The sequence below is a fragment of the Cygnus atratus genome, chromosome 6 (assembly GCF_013377495.2).
Source record: "Cygnus atratus isolate AKBS03 ecotype Queensland, Australia chromosome 6, CAtr_DNAZoo_HiC_assembly, whole genome shotgun sequence".
Lineage (NCBI taxonomy): Eukaryota > Metazoa > Chordata > Aves > Anseriformes > Anatidae > Cygnus > Cygnus atratus.
In genome coordinates this window covers 33,214,008-33,239,525 of record NC_066367.1, presented here as the reverse complement: position 1 = coordinate 33,239,525, position 25,518 = coordinate 33,214,008, and the positions used below count along the sequence as shown (strand labels likewise).

The window sequence follows — 25,518 nt, the reverse complement described above, 5'->3', positions numbered from 1 at the left end:
GTAAGAAATCCAAGAATGTCTAACTTAGTTGGAGTTACCTGTAGTAGTGCAGCTACAGGTGCACTCAAGTGTTATGTCATGGCAACACAGAGCGCTATGAGTTCATTAGGAATTATTTGCCCATAATACAATTTAATTTTCTTATTACAGTAATAAAGGTAAGAATAGTCTGACACACTCAATCAAAAATATCTCTAAGCATGATATTTGACTGTTCCTCAGGGATGCAGTAAATAGGAAACCTGACTCATAATGAACATGCTAGATGCAACAATTAGAAAAACTCTCAACTCTGTCCTTCACTACCCTGCCCCTATGTTTAATTAAGCTTGCTGGTAAAGATGTACACCTTATTTCTAATCAGTGTGTCTTACATATATACACAGGCATGTATGTCAGAGAACTTCTCTAGAAATATGCTGTATGGATATCCGTACACCTGGATTATCCACCACATACGGGTATGTAATGAAAAGAAGGAAGGAAGGAAGGGAGAGAGGAAGGGAGGGAGGGAGGAAGAAAAAGAAGGAAGGAAGAAAAAGAAGGAACAAAGGAAGGAAGGAAGGAGGAAGGTAGGAAGGAAAGAAGGATGTTCTGACCCTTTCGTAGGACTTCATGCAGTAGATGTGAAATTTAGGGCTATGTGACACTATGACATGGGAATTAGGATATCTAAAAACATTTTATGGAGCATATTAATGATATAAAAAGCCTTTTTAGAATACTCCATGAGTACAAACTCAACAAGGTACTAATACTTTTCCTTGGTTTCTTTATAGCCTCCCAGGTATGTTACCTTCTCACAGAACATGCCTTACTTCCAGTTCCTGATTATGAATAGCCTTTTCAGGTAGATGGGGCAGGGCAGAAACTGGTCATGTAAGTGCTTCAAATACTGCCAGGGACTAGTGAATGTTTTTTTCTAGGAGAAAGATACAGCTTTGTACTTTTTTTTTTTTTTTAATAGTCATACATCTTCTTAGGCATGTGACCTTTGAAGAAGCCTAGTCAAGTGATCAGAAACCCTTAACAGTTGCTTAGTTACCTTCTCTCTGGAATTTAGAGCTAAGTAAACAGCAATAATAAAATCATCTGTAAATGTCCATATAGTAAGTAGACATCCACCCTGAAAATACCTGAAGGAAGAGTCTTTTGCTGTAATGTTCCCTTTGTCAGTATGGATATCTTATGGATACAGATTCTCCTTTGACATCTTTTTCTCCTGCTCATTACTTCCTGGTGCATCTCATTTTTGGAAGCCGGGGATGTGAGGGGTGAGCATGAAGTTGTATCGAGTATATGTGTATTACATTTTGGCATGCAGTATGGGCATCATGATGTAACCTCCTTTTGCCCTCAAAGCTTAAGAGAGTTAGAAACTGTCTGTAATGAGAGGAAACGACTGTCATACTGCCAGGTGAGCTCAGCCTCGTCTTTCTTTTCCTTTGATTCACAGGAAGAGAACATGCTGATCTGCATTGTCACAGGGTGTGTTCTCTCATGATACAAAATAAGTAAACAAAACAAAAAACTGAACTTTTTCAGTATTTGTACTTTATTTAAAATGTCACGTGCAGATTGGCTCCAGTGTACTGGCTAGCCCTACTAAATGAGTGCTGTCAATGTAGGTAGTGTTGAATGAAAATAATCCTCTCAGTGCAGACCCAACAGTATCAGCCACATCTGAAAGAACCGTGAATAATTTTGTCTATGCTGTATGTAAGAAAGAGATGCACAGATGGCAGAATCCACACCTGCCCACAGTTAAGGGCAAACCTCTGTGGCTGGAGGAAAAACTCTTTTGTGATGAGTGATAGGAATAGCTAAGTGATCTGGAAAAATATTAAATGCATGGAGATAGCCTACAAACTGCAAAGAGTTGAGAATCTAACTGCAGATCTTGTGCAGTCCTCAGCTGCCATGAGTTGGTCCTCCTGTGGCATGTGTGTGTTTCTGCTACCTGGTGGAGCACAGAGCAGAGTTTGTAAAAGAAGTGTGGCTATGCTTGAATGTCTACTTTATAGGAGGAGAATTTTTTTTTTCTTTTTTTTTTTCATCACACTGAAAATTTCTAAACCATTTTTCTTCTAAAATATTTAGTCTGCAAATACTGCATCCAGGTACAGTGCTGGATACAAGTTTCAGAGGTGCTTCATTAGACTAATTTGCAAGGCTGCATCGTTTCTTCAGAAATCCATTATCTCCTATTCAGGCAAAAAAGTGAAGCATTCGTAAACTTTGCTCTTATCCAGGCAGGAATGCATGTATGCATACATTTATGCACACACACACACAAAATTCTCACACATAGAATTTATATTAAATACGAAATAGCAAATGTATATATTTATACATTCTAAAATCTGTTTCAAAAAGTGTGGCATCTGTAGACTTGGCAATGATTTTACTCGAGCTAGATCCAAAATCTATTTAGTTTATGAAAGCCTTTCCTTTTACTTCACTAGTAGTTGATTAGGTAGTATTTGTGGTTATTGCCTAGTATGCACACACATACTTATTATGTAAAATCAGGGATATAATGTTGTTCTGTACTGCAATTTGATAATCCCCCTGAAAATGAGTATTACAGAAATTCTCAGAAGGCTTTAATTTCCAGCTTCAGAGGAAGGACAGGATCTCTGCTCACCTGCTGTGTGGCTACCGAGGCTAGGAGCGGTGATCAGCTCTTCACGAGCTGTGATGAAGGTCTTGCCCTGAGAGCAATTGTATGGTCCATACAGACCAGAAGCTACAAAGTTGGTCCTAAAAGTTTTCAAAATTTCTAAGCTGTAGAAAAGTCTTTTAGCCTAAAAGCAGATATTTAAGATATCATTTAAGACACAAGCAGATATTGACAGATGTGTGAGACCTGGGGAATCAAATTATTTGTGGGAATGATGCCCCATTTCAGCTGCACGATTTTAAAGGATGTTAATACCCTGTTCTTCAGCAACTGGTTGAATTTGTGAAGGTAATTAAAAGTTTTAGAAGGCCTATAACATTTTTTGCATGAAATGGATCCCTAGCATAGCTAACCTGGGTCTCAGATATAAACAGCATTTTCCTGCATGTTGTGGAAGGAGAGGTTAGGCCATGTGATAGCACTGTATATTTTTTAATATAGTAAGTGAGGAAAGTGCTTTCAATGATAGTTTGGAATATGACTTGAAGTCCCTTTTGTTTGTAATCTGGTGATTTTTTGTGTTGTTTGTTTTGTTTTATTTTTTTTTGTGGTGAGGAAAAGGAGTAGGTGTAATGCTGCTGATCTGGATTCTGGCAGTTGGAGGTGGATTGGAACATGTGCAATGAACATCGAGCTCACTTTGTTGCTGTGCAGTTTGAAGTGACTGTCTTCACCCAGCAACAGGCAGGTGTAAAGACAGAACAGCTGTGATTATGTACAGTTTGGTGTCCAAGCCTTCATCAGTAACTAAACCTGATAATAAATAAGCCACACAACAAACATAAACAACCAGTACAACTGTCTGATTGGACACAAAGAACCTTAATATCCAACAGCAGAGTATGATGAAGAAGCAGGAACTTCCCTTGTCTCCCCAGACGCCTGTAAACCAAAATGAGCATTTTTAGCACCTTCTCTCCAAAATGTCCTCTGATTTCTTCCATTACCTGTTCTTTGTCCACTGCTTTTTCTGACTTTGGCTTCTCTACCCTGCTGTACATTGTTCCCATAAGCCAGAAGCCACTGGTTTGCCCCCACAGAATCGCTTGTTGGTGACCAAAGGATTGGGTTTGTTCCTCTGAGTTATCACCTTTGGAGTATCAACATTCGGTTTTGCCTATGCTTAAATCTTAGTCTGGCTGTGAGTGGAACTACATACTTGGCTACTGTCATCAGACTATAAGAGCTGCCATAATACAAAAGTTAAATGAAAGTAGCCTAGCTCTGTTTAAGCAGGCTGACTGCTTCTCATCTAGAAGTGTGGTGCAGGTTATTGCCAGCTCCAAGTTACTGACGAAAGGGCATTCACAGAATGTAATTTGTATTTGGTTACAAGAAGAAAGAAAGCAAACGAATACCAGCAAAATGAAGAGAGAAAAAATATGACTAGGCACAGAAGATAATTGGGAAAAATATAGAAATGGTTACAGAATTAGAAAGCAAATGAATTTTGTATGCTCAGAAATACTTCCATAACTCCTGTTGTGGCAAAAACCTCTTAGGCAGTTGCCTTGCAGTGTTGTGCCATATGACTTCCCCTGAGTAATTACATACATGATATTCATGCTGTCACCCACTAATATTAAAGTCCTTTCAAATCGCATGGAAACAGGAATTAGCACATTTCTGTTCTTTATTAAATTAATTGGTTTTATCATTTTAATTTTGTTTCTCGCTTAAACTCCAGAGGATTCATTAGTGGGTTTATTCAGAGATTAAATCACATATCCATCACAAAACTGATTTGTTCAGCTTTGCTGAAAATCTCATATTACTCCTGGGTTTAGAAATCATATCGCACTTATTGGCCTGCAGCAGCACATTTTAATGCTGACTTAAAATTCCTTGCAAAGTTTCTCACTATCTCTTCACTCCAGCAGTGAAAACAGCCTGTAGAGACTGTAACATTGCCTTTTCTGTGGCCTATTAGGACCTATTAGTGCTAGAAGACCTTGACAGAGCCTTCAGAGATAAAGATTTTGTGGGTAAAGATCCATGGGATCATAGGATAATTCAGGTTGGAAGGGCCCTTTGAAGATCTGTAGTCCAACCTCCTGCTCAAAGCAGTCAGCCCTGGGATCAGAACAGGTTGCCCAGAGCTTTATCCAGGCGGTCTTGAAAACTTCCAAGGATGGAGGCTGCACAACCTCTATGGGCAATCAGTTCTCAGGGTGGAAAGTCCATTTCTCTTAGAAAAATACATCACGGTAAGGTTCTTAACAACCAAAAAGTCCAGAATTAAACTAAATTACTGTTAGCCACCTCTACCTGCAGGCTAAGGAAAGTTTGGGGCCTAATTCAGCTCGAGGGTGTATGTTTTCACTAAGGAACACCTGGAGTTATTAGTATACATATTAGTACCACAAGCTAAGACCAAAAAGTGCAGGTACTTAAACTAATGATACAGCCTGGTGAAACTCGGTATTACTGGGGAAGAGAAAAATGAGGAGAGAGAGCAATAAAATCTAACTTGTGAATATTGAAGGATGCACACTGTCTTGGAAAAATGGTAAATTGAATGAGTGCATGAAATGTGGATAAACTGAATGCATGTTATACAGTGTAATGTAATCTGAGTTACAAGAGTTAAGGAGGGGCCAGGAAGGATGAAGCACAACTGACCAAAATCTCTTTGGGATTGCTTTGTGGTGAAACTGGGAATCTGTACGAACACCTAATGCAATAAAGAGAGCTACCTCTATATGTACCTATGTTGCCAGAGAGATTCATTCCACTAGAAGTTCTGTTGTTATGGGAAAGTTTAACTTCCAGATTTAGCCTAGTAAAAATGTCACGGGGATGCGTAGATGTGGGTTAGAGCTGAGCCAGTCTGAAATCGTGGAGTCTTTTACTGCAGGTGTTGATTTGTTACCCCTGGTCTCCTCACAAACTACACCTTTGAAACCCTCACCAAAAAATAGTACCTGTAGATAGTTTGTTTTCTGCTCAAGATGTTACTGTAGCTGTATTACCAGTAGAACTGAAAGCTTTTAAAAACTTGAATACAGTTGTGCATTGAAGTCTTGTTTTGCTCTGATTCAGTATGCAGTGCCAGAGAACCAAAATAGCAAGATATTTAGTGACAGATATAATGGCTAAGTGAGGAGGGAGGCCAGGTTTTTAATATTGCATTTTAGATGTATCAAGTTAACAGAACTGGGAAGTAATTAGACTGCTACTGGCAATCTTGTATTATCCCACATGGTGTCATCACGTTGCAGGGACTATTTTAATGAATTTGAAGTGTGCTGGTAAAATTGGTTCCAGGATGTATCAGACAAACTATCAAGTACGTGAGAATCTTTTCCCTCTCCACTGCCCCAAAACAATGGTAGCTGTGAGCTGCTAAGAGAAAGCTAGCACATATTTGCAGGTTGTGTTCATATGCATCCTTAATTTTTTCCTGAATCCTTAATTCTGCTGTACCACCTCTGCTGCATATTAGAGCAGATTGACTTGAGAGGAGTAATTACCAAGAGCTTCATTACAAACCCTTGCTGGTACTGTGTCGTGTCACTGTATTCCACTTGCCAGAAAGATAGAAGGATAGAAGGATGATAATTAAGAAGCAAAGCACCTTCCAGTGGGTATTTTATAGCAGTCAATTGATACGAGGAAACCTCTGCTGTCAGTCATCCTTGTGTAGCTTAGTCCAGATCCCTCTTGAGGTAATATACAGCAGAGCTTGTTTCTGGGGGTGTATTCATAACTTTTAAATTATATTTATCTATTTACTTATTTTTCTTTACGAATTGTTACAGAAACATGTAGCTGAGTGTCTAAATCTGCAGTCTTAATTCAGCTTGGCTGCTGCTTACACAGAAGAGCAAGTAATGGGCTGACTCTTGTAAAGAGTAGTCAGGTGGCAAGAGCCTTACAAAAGGTAAAATTGTTCTATTACATTGAAAAATAATTGCCATAGAAATCTGAGTGAGATTGGACTTCACTTCCATGACTGAAATATCACAGAATTTTTCTCTTATCACTACCTGTAGGAAATCCTAACAAATAATTCCAAATGTAAGACAGAATTACAGATAAATCTGTGAATTAGTAGGCTATTTTGCTGTGTCTGCTAGATGCAAATGTATTGAATAGTTGGACATTTTCTTCCAAATTAAATTTGTGGCATGAAAGAAAAATAAAACAAAAAGATAACGAGATAACTTATTAATAGCAGCCTGAAAATTCAGTTTGTGGAGTTGGAACCCCCTGAATCTCACTACTTTTCATAGCTACTTGCATAAAAGCCATTAACGTATGCAAAATAACAAACTGTTGATTAAGGGAAAGGCTATCAGCTGCCTATTTTGCTGGATTTCCTCTTCTGGTTTCCTTTTGAGTTATGAGACTTTGTCCTCAAAACGAAGAATTTTGTCTGTTTGAGCTCCACAGGGGGAATGTGCTATGGCAGATGAAGCAGCAGCTGTATGTCGTGAAATACAATTACAGTTATCCTCATAGTGATTGGTTTTAGTGGAAATATCCAGGAATGGTGTAAATCAAAATGGGTATTTATAGGGCTGTATAAATATACATGGGTCGTATCTGAGTTGTGCTGCTACTGTAATGAGTTGTAGCACTGCTTTCAGAAAAAGGTCTTTGGGAAATTGTCAGGTTGTAGCACACCCAGAAACAAGCTTTACTTAGAGACACAGGTTTAATTCTTAGAATTCAGACATAATCAAATTTCTGAATTCCACTACAGGTAGACTAAGAGTAATCAAAGCTTGAAAGCTATATAAATTCTTTTTAAAGTCCAAATAGTTTCATACTTAATGCCCAAGGCAGTGGTATGACTGATTTAACAGTAAGTTTCATCTGTGACAAAGTTAAATAGAAAAGCTGACAAAAATTATGAGTTCATTTTTTAATACAATGAATTATACTTTATATTGTCTTCTGGCTTTTCATATAGAAATATGGCATCAAAAATGCATCAAGAAATATATTCTGCAGATCACCATATGTTACCAGTTCCTACAGCAAACTAAAGAAGACCTGATGGTTTCACTGTTAAAATTATAATATTAAATTCTTTCTACTGACTATGTAGCACACAATTTTAATCGCTCTTACCTTCCCGGTGCTATTGCACTAAGAAAAAAACTTTGTAGGCTTCAGCTGTAGTTGTCCTAAAAGTTGATTATTGCTTGCATATCAGAGAGATGCCCTCACCTCGTCCTTTCCGAATTAGTCTCTGATTCTTTATATTCTGCACTCTGAACAATTCCAGAAAGCTTATTGTTTCTGGAAATCCAATCATGATTTTCCATTAGGTTTTAAAATGTTTTGACTAAATTTTCTCTGTATTTCTTTCTGTTTAGAAGCCATTAGAAATAATATATTACACGGAAATGAAGGAAATTTCAGATTCATGCATTCTTTATTAGATCTTTTCTGTAGCCTGCCAAACCTGTAGCAATCGATTATTTTGCATTATAGATATAGCATATCTCTGATGATGTAGTAATTATACAGTGGGAAGATCATATTTTAACTTAGGTAGAAATGGCTGTAAATAAGTACTTTTTTTTTTTTTTAATTTCTACTTATGTTTCTTTTTAAGTAAGAGTAGGGTATTCACGTAAATTTGAAGAACAGATTTCTTTGATAGCTAATGGTGAATTTTGCAGGCAATGCACTCGTTATTTTCTGTTTCTACTCAATATGGTACTTGTAATATTTTAGGTTTTTAAAGTCAAGTAGGGAGATACTTTGAGGAGTGTTATGATTTGAAACCCATGATATCTGGAAAATCTTTATGGGGCTTCCAGTCAAACCTCACTTCTATCTAACTCCTCTTTCATTAATTTTTATAGTCACTTCTAAGTGAACTTGTTTAGAAATGCCAGTTGGCTCATCCAATTTAATTGAATGTTATTAATGAAATTGCATTTACCTACAACCTTGGCACTAACACCCTTCATGTGCAGCTGAAAACATTTTATTTGGTTACAAAGCTGTTGAATAATTGTTAGCAGGTGAAAGTTAGCAGGCTTTTATTAAAGTTTTTGTTGTCTAATGGCTTGAAAAGAAAGCAAGTTTATACTAGTCAATTATAATTTTTTATTATTTACTACAGTTAAAATTTCAATTAATTTTGGAGGTTTCTTATTCTGCATTTTTATTTGTGTTTTGCATAGTTTGCAGTCTAGATAGAAATTATTTTTCTGGCAAATGAGATTGAAAGAAGCTACTTCAGTAGGCTCAGTAGTAATGCAGTGTTTTGCTCTAGTGGTTTTGCAGATGAATTGATACACTCAAGAGGACAAGAAACATGTATTTTAGCACTTAAAGTACTATGCCATTGCTCATGAATTTTGCATGGCTGTGGATTCCAAAAGCCAGAATGTAAAGGAGATGCTAGGCTTGCTAAATATGATGACTGAATGCTGATTCAAGCCTCAGACTGCATTTCTCTCTGCTATTAATACTCGTGTCACTGTTATTAATGTATTTCTCTTTTCTTTCTTCTTTTAACTATTTTTGGCTAAGTAGGTACGTGGGATTTCTTTTGACACAGTAAAACTGATCTGGAGAATAAGATAAGCAGCTCAAGATTGCTGAAGTCATTATTTGTCTGCTGGCATTAGCAAAGATGCAAAATGTTTGCTGTTAGGCTTGTGGTGGGAGAGTTTACAGAGATCAGGGTAAGCACAAACAGTTCAACAGGAGTGAGAACCAAATCAGGCAATGGCCAGGGCAAGTGCTGATTCCCTGGACACATGAAGCTTGTGCCAGCTAGTCTGCTGTTTGCTTGCCTGTCTTCCTCAGAAGATATGTACGGGGAATAGGAGATGTGCCAAGGGGAGGTGATGATGTTTCACTGTCTTCTCTTGCCTATTCCCTTGGCATTAAAAAATATTGGCACAAACAAGTTCAATCCATTCTTTCCAGCTGATGGATCTGTGGTTGTGTTGGTTTAAGCCTGCTGGGAACGACAGAAAAGTTTTTCTTTTAGTGTTGCTTTCAGATGAAATGTCAGCAATTCTTGCATGAAGTGTATGTATCTTGTTTCTGTCTGTCACTGGCTAAGCAAGTGAAGGAATTAATTAATTAACTTTGTAGGTTACAACAGTGCTAAATATTACAGAAGTAGTAAAAGGTGGTACTGGAAATTTCTGAGTTGGACCAAACTAGGTCAAGAGGCTCTGGACAGATGTCTGCAGTGATCCATTTGGACAGGGTGAAACTGCAAATCTCAGAAGGAATCAACTGCAGAACTGGGATCTGCTTGCAAATACACTGTGGAAAACTGAAAGCCCTCTAATTTTTTTATTTTGCTCATTCTTTTGGGGAGATGAACTTTCCTCCCTTCCCTTTGACTATTTAATGATTGTTGCAGGTTTGCAGAGAATCCATAATGCACGTTTCTTTCTGTGCCACAGGTTGTGGACCAAATTTTTGTTCTCCTGTTGAAATCTAGGGGTAGGACTGTGGGGTAACAACTGTCTCAAAACTTTTCTTCAGGCTTTTTGCAGCACATTGTGTTGGACAAGACTGAGGGCTGTGCTGCAGTTTATTGCAAAGACTATAAGGAGCTGAGCATCTCTCCTAAAATAGATGGAGCAGAGCTGTGCCTACCTGACACAGTACCTTGTCGAGCGTACCACCCTGGTGGGAAGGATGCTGGCCTCTGTTGTCTGTACTCCTCTGCATGAGAGCAACCTCTTCACTGAGATCTTGCCTGCAGGATTATGTGGATTGTCCACGGCGTGGTTCTGTGTTCCTTGTGTTAGGGAATTAAATGACCAGCTCCTCGCCCGTGCCACTGCTGCAGCTGCATCTTCTGTTGTAGGCACAGCAGTACCAGCCCAACCGCAGTCCCTAGATTGAGCTCGATGTGAACATTGCGTATGCTGCCAACCACCAGATGGCCTGATGTCTGAGTTGGTAAAAATAGTAGCATGCTACTGGAATAATTATAGCACCCGTAGACCAAGCTAACAGCTAAATACCAAGCGATGAATACCACAGAAAGGAAATAGAACTTCTGGAGAAAAAAAATGTACATATAGAACTCAATTCTTAAATATTTAATGCTTCAAACAGTAAAATTGCTCTTGCTGTGTATCTGTTTATGGTATTTTGCTATTTTCTAATAGAATTGTATATGAAGAGCTACTTGTAAAGTGGAGTTATGGATATGTCAATACTGTAATAGACTGGCCATTACTGTTTGTGTAGAGAAAATCAAAGCCTTAAGTCCTGTAGTATTTCTAAGCGAGAGGAACTCCATCTCAAAGTAATATTAGCCTATGAACAAAACAAAGAATTTTCTCTGTGACTTTGAAGTTCTGGGTCTGCATTACCTGCTTTGTAAGCCCTCATTGTGCCCGTGTCCCATCCAAAACAATTATTCTGTTACTTGGCCCATTTGTTTGCTTTTTCTAAAACCAGATTGTGGGGCAGGATTAAAAAGTCTAATTCCACACAGCACCTAATTTGGTGAGGCTCTGTTCCTTATTTCTGACATTTAGGTATCGAGAGACCCCTGGACAGCCTGTGAAGTGATCCTAGTGACCTAACCTGCTGGATTTTTTTAATAGTTGTGTTTAATTAATTAATTTATTTATGGAGATTTGGGGAGTAAACAGAGATTTCACATCCAGTTACGCCACTGTTACCAAACATCTTCCCTGGTTTGGTAAAGAGGATGAAGTTCCCTTGCTTATTTCTAATGCCATACAAAACAATAACAACAACAACAAAAAAAAAAACGAACAGAGAAACAGACCTCTAGAGGACTGTGTGGTAAGTCATCAGGAGCAGAAGAGGCATGTCTTTCTGCCTCACTCATACTCTGAAACATCATCTGGTCTACTCTGTCTTCTCACATACAATCCAAGTTTTAAGAACTGGGAAGGATCCAGATGCCTCTTTTTCTTTTTTTTTCCTCTTCTTTAATCCAAGTCCCTAACTACATAAGATTTTTTATCACTAAAATTTAGTTGTGTGTTACCCATCAGCAGAAGGAGAGTTGAAAACTCCAAATATATTCTTAGCAAATTTTTAACCTTTTTTTTTTTTTTTTCTCCACAGAGCTTGTGTTATCTTGGGTGTCATATTCCTCCTATCATCTATATGTATTGTGATCAAAGCCATCCACGATCTAGCGAAGAAGGTGCTTCCAGAAGTGGTAAGGTGATTCATGTTCTTTAAAATGTTCTCTTTACATTGCCAGTGAAACTGAGAAAGGTCAACATCTCCTTTTAACAAGCCCTGTTGAACTTGGTGAAGCTGTAGCAGGTGCAGATCCTGCCTGGCTGCATGTACAGGTCCTGGTCTTCGAGCAGTATTTTCTTCTTATGTGATGGAGTCTAGTCATTATAGGTTTTTACAGGCTTGACTCCATCTTCTCTTCTTCATATTTACCTTTACAGGCCAAATCTTTCTCAACATAATCACTTAAAACTTTTATACAGGTTTTTATACAGGAATAGGAGTTCACTTAAAGTGAGGCAGTCTCTCGGGGCTTAAAGAAAAATGTAGAATTTTGAGAGGAGAATCTTTCCACAGTTTAGTACTCCAATAGCTTCAGTATTTTATTTTTAATGTGGAAAAATGTATTTTTGGATTGTATTTTTTTGTTTTCCAGCTCTTGCCTCCAATTCCAGAGCCATGTACGAGTAGCAAGAATGAAACAGGTGAGGGGAGCATGCTGGGTGAAAGAGCTGGCTTTTCAACTGGCTCACCATGGAGCATCACAAAGGGCTTTTCTCCTGCTCTCTACTTTCTTTTGGTTATGAAAGCCAGCCCACCGATAAAGCAGTTCTCTGCAGCAGCCTTTCTCTCAGTTCTGCTCTGTCCTGTCCTGCTTGCTTCCTTCCAGTAGTGGTTATTAACTTCCCTGAGCTCTACTCATCCAAATCACTGGAAGAGCCATTTGGCAACGGTTCCACTCCCAGAAGACTCTTCCTAATGTGCCCAAACACAATTAGGCTTTGGTTCAGGTATTGCATATACAACCTGACTTGGACCTTTTGTATTCAGCCTTCATGAAGTTTGGTCTGTATACATATTAAATTTGGTCTGTATACAGTCTTTCGGCTTCTCCCCAACAAGTACTGTTATTTACTTATCATTGGAGGGAAGCCTCAACTCCTTGCTTTTGACTGGAGATGGAGGCAGAGCTGGAAAAAGAGCCAAAATGGAATTTGAACCTGTTACCCACTGATAGTACTGCAGATGACTACTGGGTACGGTACGCTCATGGAAACTTCTAAGTAGAAGCTGGGCAACTACAGAAAGTTATTTTCAGTAGTTTAGTGAAGTTTGGGCAGCCATGAGTAGCACTGCAAAAGCCCAGCCCATGAATTAATGCATTACTGAATTGCAGCCAGGTGCATCGTTTGGCTACAGGTGATTCATGTTTTCTTTGCATTTCACTTTCCCTCTTTTCCACTCTTCATAATTTACTGCCTCCTCAGCTCTGCCAGCATAACAGCACATGTAGTTGCTCCCCAGCCTGGTTCTGTCAAAATGATGTAGGTTAGCTTAAATGCTTTTGTTAGTCAGTTCTCCAATTCAACCAAAACATTTTGACAGAAGTGAGTTAGAGAGTGAGCCATTGTGCCAATAAGGCTGAAGGAGATGTTGGTAAGGGTGAGGGAAGATCCTGCAGCGAAAGCCAGTTGAAGAAGGCCAACCTCTTAACTCGACTCGACCCAAACAGTGCATCTGGCTACAGTTTGACTCCTATTTGGTGAGAAAATTCAATATAAATACATACTCTTGACTGTGTGAAGCAGAAATAAGAAGGGAAGCCTTGATAAAAAATAAAAGACCCGTTTGGTGACTTGATGGTAATGTAGATCAGATTAATTTAGATGGCTCAGTCTAATTCAGTGTGGGTAAATGCCCTAGTAATTTCAGCAGTAGGAACAAAAGTTTAAAAGGTATGGCATCTATATCTCACTCTTCCATCATTACAGGTGTCATCTACAGGTGAGGGTTCTGTTTCTTACACAGGAAGAAATGTCTCTTATTTGCACCATTAAAGTTACGTATGAATTTCAGACATGTAGTACTTCCTCACATTTTAACTTTTAATTTTTGAAATGTATTTACAGCAGGAATAAAATATGAACTCTAGAGAAAGGTGATCTCAGAGAGCAAATCCCACTATGTTTCAAGTGTCCTGTAGGAATAATTTGTACAGATCCCTTATGTCACAGACTATTTTGGATTCAGACTTTGATGGCCTAAAAACCATGTTGAGTAGGCACAAGTTAGGGTGGATACTGATTACATTTGACCCAATATCAGAATAAGTGGACAGTTTTGTTCTTGTGACATCCGACTGACTGCTCTCACTCATGCATGTGCTCCAGTAATATCAGGAGTTTGAAAGATGTGTCTGGCAGGGCACAGACTGTGGCTGACTAGTGGCAGGGTAAATGCCACATGCGCACACAAAGGGTTTTACATACCTTGAGATTCTCCCTGGAAAGTAGGTTAGAACAAGGGATGAAAAAAGATGATACTTCTGTTCAGTGTCTCCTAAATGACATGGCAAGGATTCTCGTTTCAAAGTCTGCCAGTACATGTCACTGTGAAACTGGTGCAGGTAAGGGTTGCTTGACAGGTGAAAGATCTCTGTATAAACAAGGAATAACAATGAAAAAAGGGGGGACTGAGAGAACAGCACTGTAGTGAAGATACTGCTGCAAGTAATGGCCAGTGAGGTATTAAGAGTTGCTACATTAAAACTACTTGGGCAGAAGGATGTTGCTTCCAAATAAAACCTTTTGATTTGCTCCAGCTGTGCCCAACTCCGACCCTGATTTTGTCCCTTAGCGTTATGCAGTGCTCTCTATCTCAGTAGAAGTAGTCATTCCTCCCAGCTGTTTGGGTCTTTGCTGGTCAAGGGAGTTCTCAGCTCATCTGCAGCTGCCTAGGCAATATCATTAGCTTCTTAGAAGAGCAGAAATCTGCTCAAATGAAATGAGTAGTGGAAGAAGTTTCTTCACCTACTTTTATCCAGGCTGATATCTTCTACTTCTTGGACTACCAGTGAATTAACCACTAATAAAACCAATTTCTGTAACATCATATAACTTAGACATGTATGGAAAAATAACATTTTCTGCTATGGCATTTTGTTTAGTAATGAACTAACCTGTTCTGCATCAAATAATGACATGAACTATTTTCTGGTGGCGATTTCTGTATCATTGGGATTTCATATTAGCATGCTACTCTGATGCCAGGGATGTTATCCTAGTGGCATGAGCAAGAATAGAACATCAAGATGAAGGAAAGATCAGTGTAACTCCACCGGTATCCCAAACTGATATAAAAGTAGCATGAAGAGCTCCTCACCAGATTAAGAAGATGTAGGTTACAGTGTAAGTGTTCACATCTGAGTCATAATTGCACGATGTTTTCATACAGTTTGTCTTAATTTGTTTTTCTTGAAGCAAAAGTCATCGAAGGTGTGGGTACTTTTCAGAGCATCGTGTGAAATTTTAGATGTGTGACTTCAGTCTGAGGGGATAATCTGGTTTAGCTCAACTGGAAAATGTTGACTTGGTGTTCAGATGCTGAACACAAAACGAATTATGTCAGCCTTGAAGACAGAAATGGTTTTGAACGTGTTGCTCTACCATTTGTGTAGGATTCCAGATTAACAAGAACGTTAGTGCAGAGCAGCATGGCTGGCTGCATCACAGCCAGAAGTGTGGTTTTAAAGTCTGTTTTTTACATCTTAATTTGTGGTAAACTTCGGTGACTTTGTCAAAGCTACAAATTGGGAGCAGTTATAACTTCTGAGTTCATCTTAATTTGTGCAGATTTTGGAGAAAATAGTATATGATGTGGACAAATTTAATTTAACAAATGAAACAGATCAAGCAATCAAGTATCCATTAATGAATTGTAACATGCTATGATTAAAGACCTAAAAGTGTAGTTACTCACTTCTGAATCATTCTAGATCACTTACACAAAGTTCATTGTATTTCTTGTTGGATATAAAATACATGGGTTACTTCTCTGTCGGTTCTTAATATGCATGCAGAGAGAAGGATATTTCCTTAAAAAGAATTTATGAGATCTTTAGAATAGAGATTCTTTTGTCCTTGAAGTGGATGGATCTCAAACAAGTGGCTTTCATGGAAATACTGCTAGCTAGAAAGGATGAAGAATTCACATGACTAAGAAATCATTTGAATGCTTTTTCAAGTGTTTGGAACACAGCTTTTATTTTATTTATGTGGACATTTAGAAACAGAAGTCTGTGATATTTTTGTCATTTCATATGATGATTTCAGTTGCAGGTCTGCTAATGCTCACCAGGATTCAGACAACCAAAAGGAGAATGACAGGCTTACATATTCATGGCATTTCCAGCTCAGTTTGCAGGACTGGAGCTCAAGTTTAGCTCTGTCAGGCATTTTTCACTCACCTAGCTGAATTCTCTTTTATTCCATGCTGAATGTAGCTTCATTGAAACACACTGAATTACAACACTCCCAATGTACATTGGCGTAGAAGAGAGGACAATTAGAGCTACTGACTTTCTGCATTTTTTAATACTGGTTCTCCCTTTCTTTTCTGCTTTTATTTGTTTTACCTTTTCCTCTGTGTTAAGTAATTACAAATAATACGTAGTGTATATGCTTTCAGCACAGACAATGTTTTTTGCAATTTTTCAAATACTTTAAAACCCTGGGAAACACAGAAATGCTCTATTTCTATTTTTAGTTCCTTTGCTTGATATACCAACGAGTCTCTTTGCCTTTGAAATCACCTGTAAGGTAGGATATAAATGACTAGATAGATTAATTGGTTTAAAATATGGTCCATTTTAATAATACATGCTTGTCCGGAATTTTGACTGCTGGTAATGCATGTGTTTTCTATATGCAACCACAACAGTGGCCATGCTGAGTTGGGCTGAAGGCCCTGTGGCCATGGCTCCTGGTCCTGTTCCTGACAGCAGCAGGTGCCTGGTGGTCCTGGTTCTGGCCATCTGCATCTCAGCAAGCCCCATGGTCATGGGGATGCTAGCTTCTGATGCCTTTGTTCTTCTAGGAGTTTCTATTAGCACTTTTTAAAGCTCTTCAGGTTTTTAGTATTGACAACATCACATGATGCTGTAATTAGGTACTGTAGGAAGAAATATTCCCATTGTGTTTTTTTGAATTTACCACATCGTGACTTCATTTGTTGCCTCCATAATTCCTTTACTGGAAGAGGTAAATGATGGTTACAGCATTTCCCTGTTAATCATCTCCACCCCAGTCGTAAGTCTTTCTCCATTGTATGCTCCGCCAGTCTCTTTTGACAGCAGTAGAATCCTTTTCTGTTTAATCCTTCCTCATGTGGGAGGTGTTCATTATCTTTGGTCACCGCTGACTTTCTTCATGACTTCCTTTTTAGTTTTGTCTCCATTTCTAGATGGGGAGGCCTCTAGAGCCTACAGGATTCAGGGTTTAGGAGTCACCAGAGACTGACAGAATACGTTCATTTTACTAAATTACTGTTGAGCACTGAACTGATATTTTTGCAGAACTTTCATAATTGTAGATTCCAACTGCTGCGGTTAATAGCAAGTTCAGGAATTGTCGCTGTTAGATAAGCTTAGGATTTTCCCTATGCATATTACTTTATATAATAATTAAAAAGAAGCCTGCCCTGAAAAATGACATCCTGTATCAGGAGAGTTGGCCAGTGAATTAATTTTTTCACGTACTATGTAATTCTGTACTTGTATTAATTATATACTTTTTACTATCATGGGAAAAAGTTCCTTTTGAAGTAAATGAGATATATATTAATCCTCGAGGTTTGAAATATAATCCCTTCCGCTGGTGTTGTCAGCATTTGTGACATAGAGCAGTGTTTTCTAACAACTGGTCCATAGAATTATACTGTTTATTGTGTTTTTAAATTAATTAATCCATGAAGTCATGAATTAGGGGGTAGACGATAAAAATGTAGATGTAGAAGTACTGCAGCTAAAGGGATCTGTTTGTCCAAAGGGTCTGGAAAGCATTAAAATTGAATAGATGCAGTGAGAAGCATAATGGATTGTTTTTCTCTCACACATGATTTTAGGAACAACAAAAAGTGCCTGCAGGTGAATTTCCCTTCATACTTACCGGAAGTACTGCCCTGGCGGAGGATGGATGTACAATTCCTCCTGTGTTTCTACACTTATTGTGACAAATACTCTGAAACTAAAAATTCTCTCTATATAGGGCAATCACATTTTGAAAGCTTTGGAAACTACTTTTACTGAGCACCAGAGAACAGAACCATAGAGCCATCTAGGTTGAAAGTGAGCTTCAAGATCATCAGGTCCAACTGTCAACCTGACCTTCCAAGTCCCATCACTAAACCATGTCCCTCAGTGCCACATCCATGTGTCTCTCCAGGGATGGCCACTTTACCAGCTCTCTGGATAGCCCATTGCAATGCTTGAAGAAATTTCTTCTCTGTGAAGAAATTCTTGTTGCCCCACTATTCAAGGTGCAGTCTCACCAGGGCCGAGTACAGAGGGACAATCCCTTCCCTGGTCCTGCTGGCCACCCTTTTTCTGATGCAGGCGTGCATGGCATCGGCCTTCTTGGCCACCTGGCATACCTCTGACTCATGTTCAGACGTTGGCCGACCGGCACCTCCAGGTCCTTTTCTGCTGGGCAGCTTCCCAGCCACTCTTCCCTGAGCTTGCATGGCTGCATGAGGTTGTGTGCCCCAAGTGCAGCACCCGTCCCTAGCCTTGTTGAAGGCTAAGCAGATCATCTTGTCACAGGAGATCGGGTTAGTCAGGCAGGGCCTACCTTTCATAAAGCCATGCCAACTGTATCCAACCACTCGATTGTCCCGTGTGTGCCATGAGATGGCATTCCAGGTGATCTGCTCCATAGCCTTCCCTTGTACTGAGGTCAGATGGACAGACCTGTAACTCCCTGGATCCTCCTTCGTGCCCTTCTTGTAGATTGCAGTCACATTTGCTAACCTGTGATCAGCTGGGACCTTCCCGGTTATCCAGGGCTGTAAATGATGAGCATACAGCTTTTGTGTACCTTCCAGGGAGGATCTGACTGACATCTAACCTTGCCTTGAGTTTGCAGAGATGCTTCCTTTTCCTTTGGAGACAAATCTGCGTGGGTGTCTATGTAGACGCAGTTTGTGCATGCATCAACACATATGCGCAAGTCATTTTCTTTATCAAGCTGTGACCTCCTTTCTCATTTGTCTGAAAATGTTTTTAATTAAAGCTTTCATATTTTATGAATTTAGAGATGTGATGACATTTTACACTTGTTTTGGAACATGTTGTTTTTGAAAGAAATCATACTGCTCCTCTCCTATTCTTATCATATAGCTAGGATGCTTAAATATTCAGTTAAGATTTCCTGAAAAATAGTGGGTATAGATGTGCTGTACAGAACCTGTGCAGTGCCTTCAGCTCTCACTTAAGTGTGTAACACTGTCTTGAACTTCCGGGGCGGGGGTTATACAGTGCATCTGCCCAAACACTGTGAATATCGTTGTCATGAGGGATAGCTATGTGCAAGTTACTGTACGCTTGGAAAACTTGAAAAAATACAGAAGGGTCACAAAATCCTTGAAAAACTTTTTTCACAGGAAAGAGTGATGTGACATTACAGCTACAAATTCCATTTTTTTTTTCTTTCCTTATTTCTTATGTAGCTGTGAAGCTTTATTTTTGTAGGGTCTGTTTCAGCATGACATGCCAAAGTTGTTAAGTTGTTATTTCAGTTTCATATCCTTGACTCCTAAGGAAATTTGTTTTCACTCATCAGTTCCTTTTTTTTTCTTCTTCTTTTTTTTTTTTTTTTCCTTCTCTTTTTCTTTGTTCCTAATACACATGCTGGAATTGTTAGAAGAAGTAGGCCAGCTGCTCTTCCTTTCTGGTTTATTTGGAACTAAGCTTGCTGATAATTTTAGCAGTTCTTCATTACATCCAACGTATTAAGTTAATCAACATTTGGCATTTGGAATATAAAACCTTCATTCTGTTTACCCTTCCACTTAATTTTAAATGAATCATTCTCAGATTGTATAATTTCATTTATATATTTTTTCCTACAATGTTGAGTATTGAAGCTAAAATAGAATCACTTCTTAATGGCTCAGAAGTGATTTACTATTTTTTTTATAGCTATCAGATTCAGAATATTACCCGTATTGTTCCTCACAGCATTTGTTCTCCAGCCAGTGTTGGCCATAATAAGGTAATTCCCAGTAGGAAAAGGAATTGCCATTCCTTTATTGATGTTTCAGAGAGCTATATCCATACCAAGTACCAACCCTGAGGATTTGATGCACGCGTTTCATTACAAATAAGGAGGAGTTATGTCATATTCCATGACATTGATGACATTATGCTTAGATTTCTGGGTAAATTTTAGTAATTTCTTTATGTTTTGTTAGTATATTGGGAAATGGATTTAAAACTCAAATTAGGCATAGTTTTCAAGCATTGTTTTGTGTTTGGATTTACTAGTGTTAACTCTTGACATCTCTCTGGTAACAACCTTTTTTCATTTGCCTATTTACCTTCCTCATGTCAATCACCATATATTCTTGAATAAAATAAATATGAGTTGTGTAAAATGGTGAGATTTAGCTTGGCTGTTGCCAAAAAAGAATTTGCAGACAATTTCTTGTTTATTAAGAAGGCTAAAAAAGCCCAACCCAGCAACACTGAGAGTGACTCTTTTAATTTCACCTGGGGTTGTAAATCAATATCCATTTACTATTCAGTTACTGCGTGCGTTTCCCTAGATAATAGTATAACACATGTAATGTCAATGCAGTTTGGCATTTGTCCTCATTAGTATGGCAAAGGACACTTTTTTGCAAGAGTAAGCAAGCGTCATGCCATATTTCTGACATTTCCTGCAGAACAAAAAGGAAAATGTAATCAGTTTGTATACAAAAGACGTGATGCACATCTGATGTGGCGCCTCCAATGCTTTTATAAATGAAATCCCTTGTAAGATTAGGCCGCGTGTAATTCTATCATATATTATTGATTAAAGTTGAAGAGGGAGCTTGGAGTGACACAGTGTAGCATTTTGAGTTTCAGTTTAATTGCAAATTCAATCATTTATAATAAATACATATTATATTTAACAACATCAACAGCTGAATTATAGGTCAATAGCAATATAGCAATTACTTGTGTTTATATGTACGTGTCCTTATACATACTTCTCTATAAACTTCTAGTCTCTCACATACGTACAATTTATTGTGTATAATTTCAAATCAAAGTACTGTATATATTAATTATATGTCAGAATCCTGTTTTGTTATTGTTACAGTAATAGTAGGTATAGTTTGATAGCTTTTTTTTGGCCTTTAACAATGAATTTAACCCTAAAACACACATGTTGTTACATGTTGGTGAGAATGTTGCAGATACAACGAAGAAATGTGTAGTTGATACCTTTTTTCCTAAATTGTGGCTTACTAGGTAATTGAAGTGATTGATGAAGTCTTGTTTTCAGGTCTTGCTGTGGTGATATGAAGTGAGTGTTGGTGACCGCTAGCCATGCGGTAGGTTATGTGACAGGGATTGCTGGCCTCAATCTCCCCATACCTGGAGAAGTGACAGTCTCACTAAAGAGACGTTTCTGAGTGTGGGGACAAACACCATTTAATTATGTTTCCTAGCTGATTGGTGCTAACACAAAATAGAGGAATTCTGGGAAAGTGTGAAGCAAGGGTGATCTGTGAGGCCCGAGGGCCTGTTGCAGGAGTCCCAGCGTTGCCTTAGGTAATGCCCTGGTGTTCAGAGTCCCTCGGTCCCGGGCCACGGTGCCCCTGCGAGCTGCTCTCACCACACGGTGCCTTCCTTATTCATGTCCTGAAGCAGCGCTCTGCTCTGTGGAATTGCTTTGTCACAGTGCCTCAGCACTAAGGATACAAGTTTAAACATTCATAAGAATTTTGTTTTGGAGCTAATAATAGATCTTTGTATCTCCATGCGAAGAGTCTGCTACTTGAGTCAGACGCTGGGCTGTCGGTTTGTTTTCTGACAGTGAAAAGCAATTAAAGCTCTTGTCCCTTTTGAAGCTAGCTGGTGAGGTAGGCCCTCTGGCTTCCCAGAAGCTCCCTGTAGACTGATTACATAAACTATTTATTACTTGTGAGAAAGTGCGGTAGAGATTTGGACTTTTTTTTACAAAATGTTTGTATTGGGAAGATCTCTAAGGGGAGGAAACCAAAATCCGGTTAAGTAAGGTGCTCCCTGCCAGCCAGCATGCCCAGGTGAGGTGAAGGCAGGCGGCAGCCATGGGTACATGGAGGTGGGGACGGGAAACAGGGTGGCAGCAGGCCCTGGTGGGCACTGGAGGGGCTAGTGACCTGTCCTGGACTGAAAAAGGGTCGTCGTGGGGATATGAGAAACAGCAGGGATGGGGAAAATCAGTATTTAGCAGCACAAATCCAGCGTGGTTTGGGCTAGTCACAACATCACTTCTGCCAACAGCAGTTGTAGCATTCCAGAAATACGTCCCTACCTTCTCAGCCAAGATGTCTCATTTTACTTCAAACCCTTCTTTCCTGGGCAAGACTCAGCAGAGAAGAGGTGGGACATGGTAAGAGGTCACCTTCTGTGGGAAGGGCAGAGCGGGACAAAGAAGTGGTACCAGCAGCTCCCGGCTGCGATGGTGGGGGCTGATGGTGGAGGCTCACAGGGGAAGGAGGCTCACCACTGGTGAGGAACACTGGAAAGGCCTTCTTCCTCCCATGCCAATAAATACCTTTTTACTCAATGCTGTAAACTTAGAGTGAAATGAGAACATTTCTACATCCCAAAAGAGGAAATGAAAGGTTTGTAAATGAAGGACAGATGGAAAAAAAAAATGGTAGAAATAATGTGGTATGAAATATGAGTAAATTATTAGGGTCAGAACAAGTAAGACATTCTAGGAAAAGGCTAGGAGCACAGATCAGCTAAAATTCAGTTACTAGGCTGGGAATTGTGTTAAAATATCTCCACCTACTAAGCCAAGCACTGAAGCATCCCCTGCAGCTTTTTTTGTAGTTTTTACAGTAGGTTCAGAAAGAGATCAAAGTCACAACATCATCATCAACAAATTTCCCTTAAGCCATAAGATGACTGCTGCTTTTGGTGAGATCCTTGAAAGCAGGGACAGAAATGTTGTCACGTTTTTGAAGATCTCTGTTCTCATCTGCACTGGTGGGGACAATGCATTCGGATAAAGTGCAGGAAAGCTGCCTGCGGACTGCTATTATTCCTTTTTTAGGAGCAAAGAAAGCATCCTAGGAAAGCTTTCTTTTTTGGGAAACTATCATGGCATAAAATCTTGCATTAAAAAAAAGTCTTAAATTGGGACATTGCAGCTGTTAGAGTGCTGTGTAATGAGATGGCGGCCCAGGATGAGTGCCTAGCTTTATGTACACTGCTGTTTTATACATGAAGCCATCTAGCCAGATAATGTGTGCCTATTAATTGAGGTCTCATGTACAGTGTAATAGTAATGAGGGAATATGATGAAAAGAAATGGAAAAGGAAAGACCTTTATTTACAAGGCTGAGAAGCCTTTATCATATGGAAATGATCAGAATTTAAATTTTTATCATCTGTCCCAATTTGCTGCTGCTGCTTTAATTAAAATAACACCAGGAATGTGTGTAGTGAGTCTGGCTAGATTTGCTTTGTGCTCTTGATGACCGTCAGATGCTAAGGCAAGGGCTACAGAGAGGGCATGACTGAAGGAAGATCCTGAGGGAGACGGTGCCAGATGGCCAGGCTTATTTTATTAATTTGGCTCTCCGTTATGGCTTCTCTCGTCTTCGTTTCTCCAAATGATGGTTAGTTTAATGGGAAGCATTTCACAGCCACAGTATGACATGCTTAACTCTTCAGGCCCTGCGGTGCTGCAGCAGGGGGGGTGTGCCAGCCCCAAGTCCTGTCACCCGGCGGCCCTGAGGGATCAGGTAATCTGTGGAGCCCCTTGTAGCGGTCACATCCTGCAGGCTGGTGGTGTACCAGCACAGCCAGATGCTCTCCTAAACTGTTTCCAGCTTCTGATCCTGTATGTAGCCCCCAAGGAGCATTTTGAGCCGATTTCTGCCCTTTTGCTGCCTCACCTGCTCGGCCTGCGTGCCTTAGGTGCCGGCCAAGCTGCTGGGCGTCACCGTGGATTTTGAGCTGATCTCTTACATCTACAAAACCTTCTTGCTAGCAGCATGTAGCCTCACGCTGCTTCTTCCAGCTGGGTACCTGGAGATCCAGCAAGCGTGGAAAAGGACTGAGGAAAGTGAGTGTAGGTGATTTTTTTTTTTTTTTTTTCCCTTCAGTTTTGTCTCCTCGCCTTGTACTGAAGTATCGGTCGCCTCCTTGTGGCTGTTGTGTAAAACTGCGACGATCATTTAAATACTGCTTAAGAGAGACGAAAAGAGATAACAGAATCTTCTGAAAGTCTATTCTGCACAGTCTAAAGCAAGAAATTACTGAGGTGTTCACATTAAGAGCAGGGTTTTCTACCTTCTTCCCTTTCTATGTCCATTGTGATTGCAAAGGAGCTATGATTGATCCAGTCGCTTTAGTATTAGCAACAAAATGAGCTTGTGTTCTGTTATTAAAAAAAAAAACAACTTAAGAAGACTTTTTAGTTCCTGAAACCTTGATAAAAAGCCTATTCATAAATTCACTCCATGAGTTTATTCAGAAACCTGTATCACATATAAGTTGCCTTGGCTGTCACTAAATCTGTTTGTTAGACTGATTTTGATGACAGTATATACTATTATTTTTCAGGGTCAATAACTGATAAAAGGCAGTTCCTATCAGTTGGTGACCAGCTGGGTTGAAATTCTGTAGGGAAAAAAAAAAAAAAAAGGTCCTTCAAACTCGAGGGGATCGTGAGCAGGTTTGCTTGCCATGCTTACTATTGCAAAGAAAGTGAAAACAAACTTGTTCATCTGTAGAAAAGTTGTATTCTGCCTAATGGCATGAGAACAGTACTCTGACTGCTAGCTCAGGGTAGAGACTCTGTGGTCATTATGTTGAGGGAGCATGTCATTCTGCTTCAGGTTATTCTGAAGTCTTACACATACGCAGTATCAGATGAACTATTTAATAAAATTTTAGATGAGATTACAATCCCAAGACTAATCAGAATTTGTTAAACTATCAAAATTAAATCTTTGGGCATGGTAAATATACATTTTTGAGAAAGAAGCACAACATTTAGAAGCATGAACTTGACAGGAGTTTCTTGCAAAGTTTACCCAGCCCTTGGAAGCTTTGTTGTTGTTTCAGATCTTCTGGAAGCTTCCAGCTTTACTCGCGAGGCTGACACCAAGCAAACATTCCCAGTATTTCCTTAGCCCTCCAAAACTGACTGGATATCTTCCAGTCATTTTGGTAAAATAATTTCACAAATGCCTTTTTTCTTACCGTTACCCAGTTGCTTTAGTTCTTTGTTCTAACCTCTTCTGTTTTGTGCTCCTTCCCTTGGTGCATTTCATCTTGCTGTTCAATACTGTGCCAGGACTAGAGAGAATGAGCTCATGGCTGACAGAGAATGAAGTAGACTTGGAAAATACAACTTAAAAAAATTGTAGGAAAAGATACGGAATAAATTATTTTGGGGGATGTGAGCACATTACATTAGTAATCCAGTTCCCAGTATCTTCCTAAGCAGCTTTCAAAACTCTTTTTTGATTTCTTTGGGTGTTGAATTGCTGCTGAAATAACAAAAATGGATGGAGGTGATGATGAATCATTATGACAGTGTTTACTATCAACGGGGATTTTTGCCAGGGTATTTTAATCGGTAACAGGGTCCCAATGGCACTGGCCCACTTAGACCTGC

General features: G+C 39.3%; 1 protein-coding gene across 2 annotated transcripts in view; it reads left to right on the top strand.

Moving 5' to 3' along the window:
• The window catches only part of TMEM163 (transmembrane protein 163), a 95,309-nt gene that overhangs the window by 62,639 nt on the left and 7,152 nt on the right, over nt 1-25,518 (top strand). For both annotated transcript variants that reach the window (XM_035556089.1, XM_035556090.2), the window contains one exon: nt 11,729-11,825. In XM_035556089.1, the coding sequence (XP_035411982.1) occupies nt 11,729-11,825 (97 nt within the window). The remainder of the gene's footprint in view (nt 1-11,728; nt 11,826-25,518) is intronic.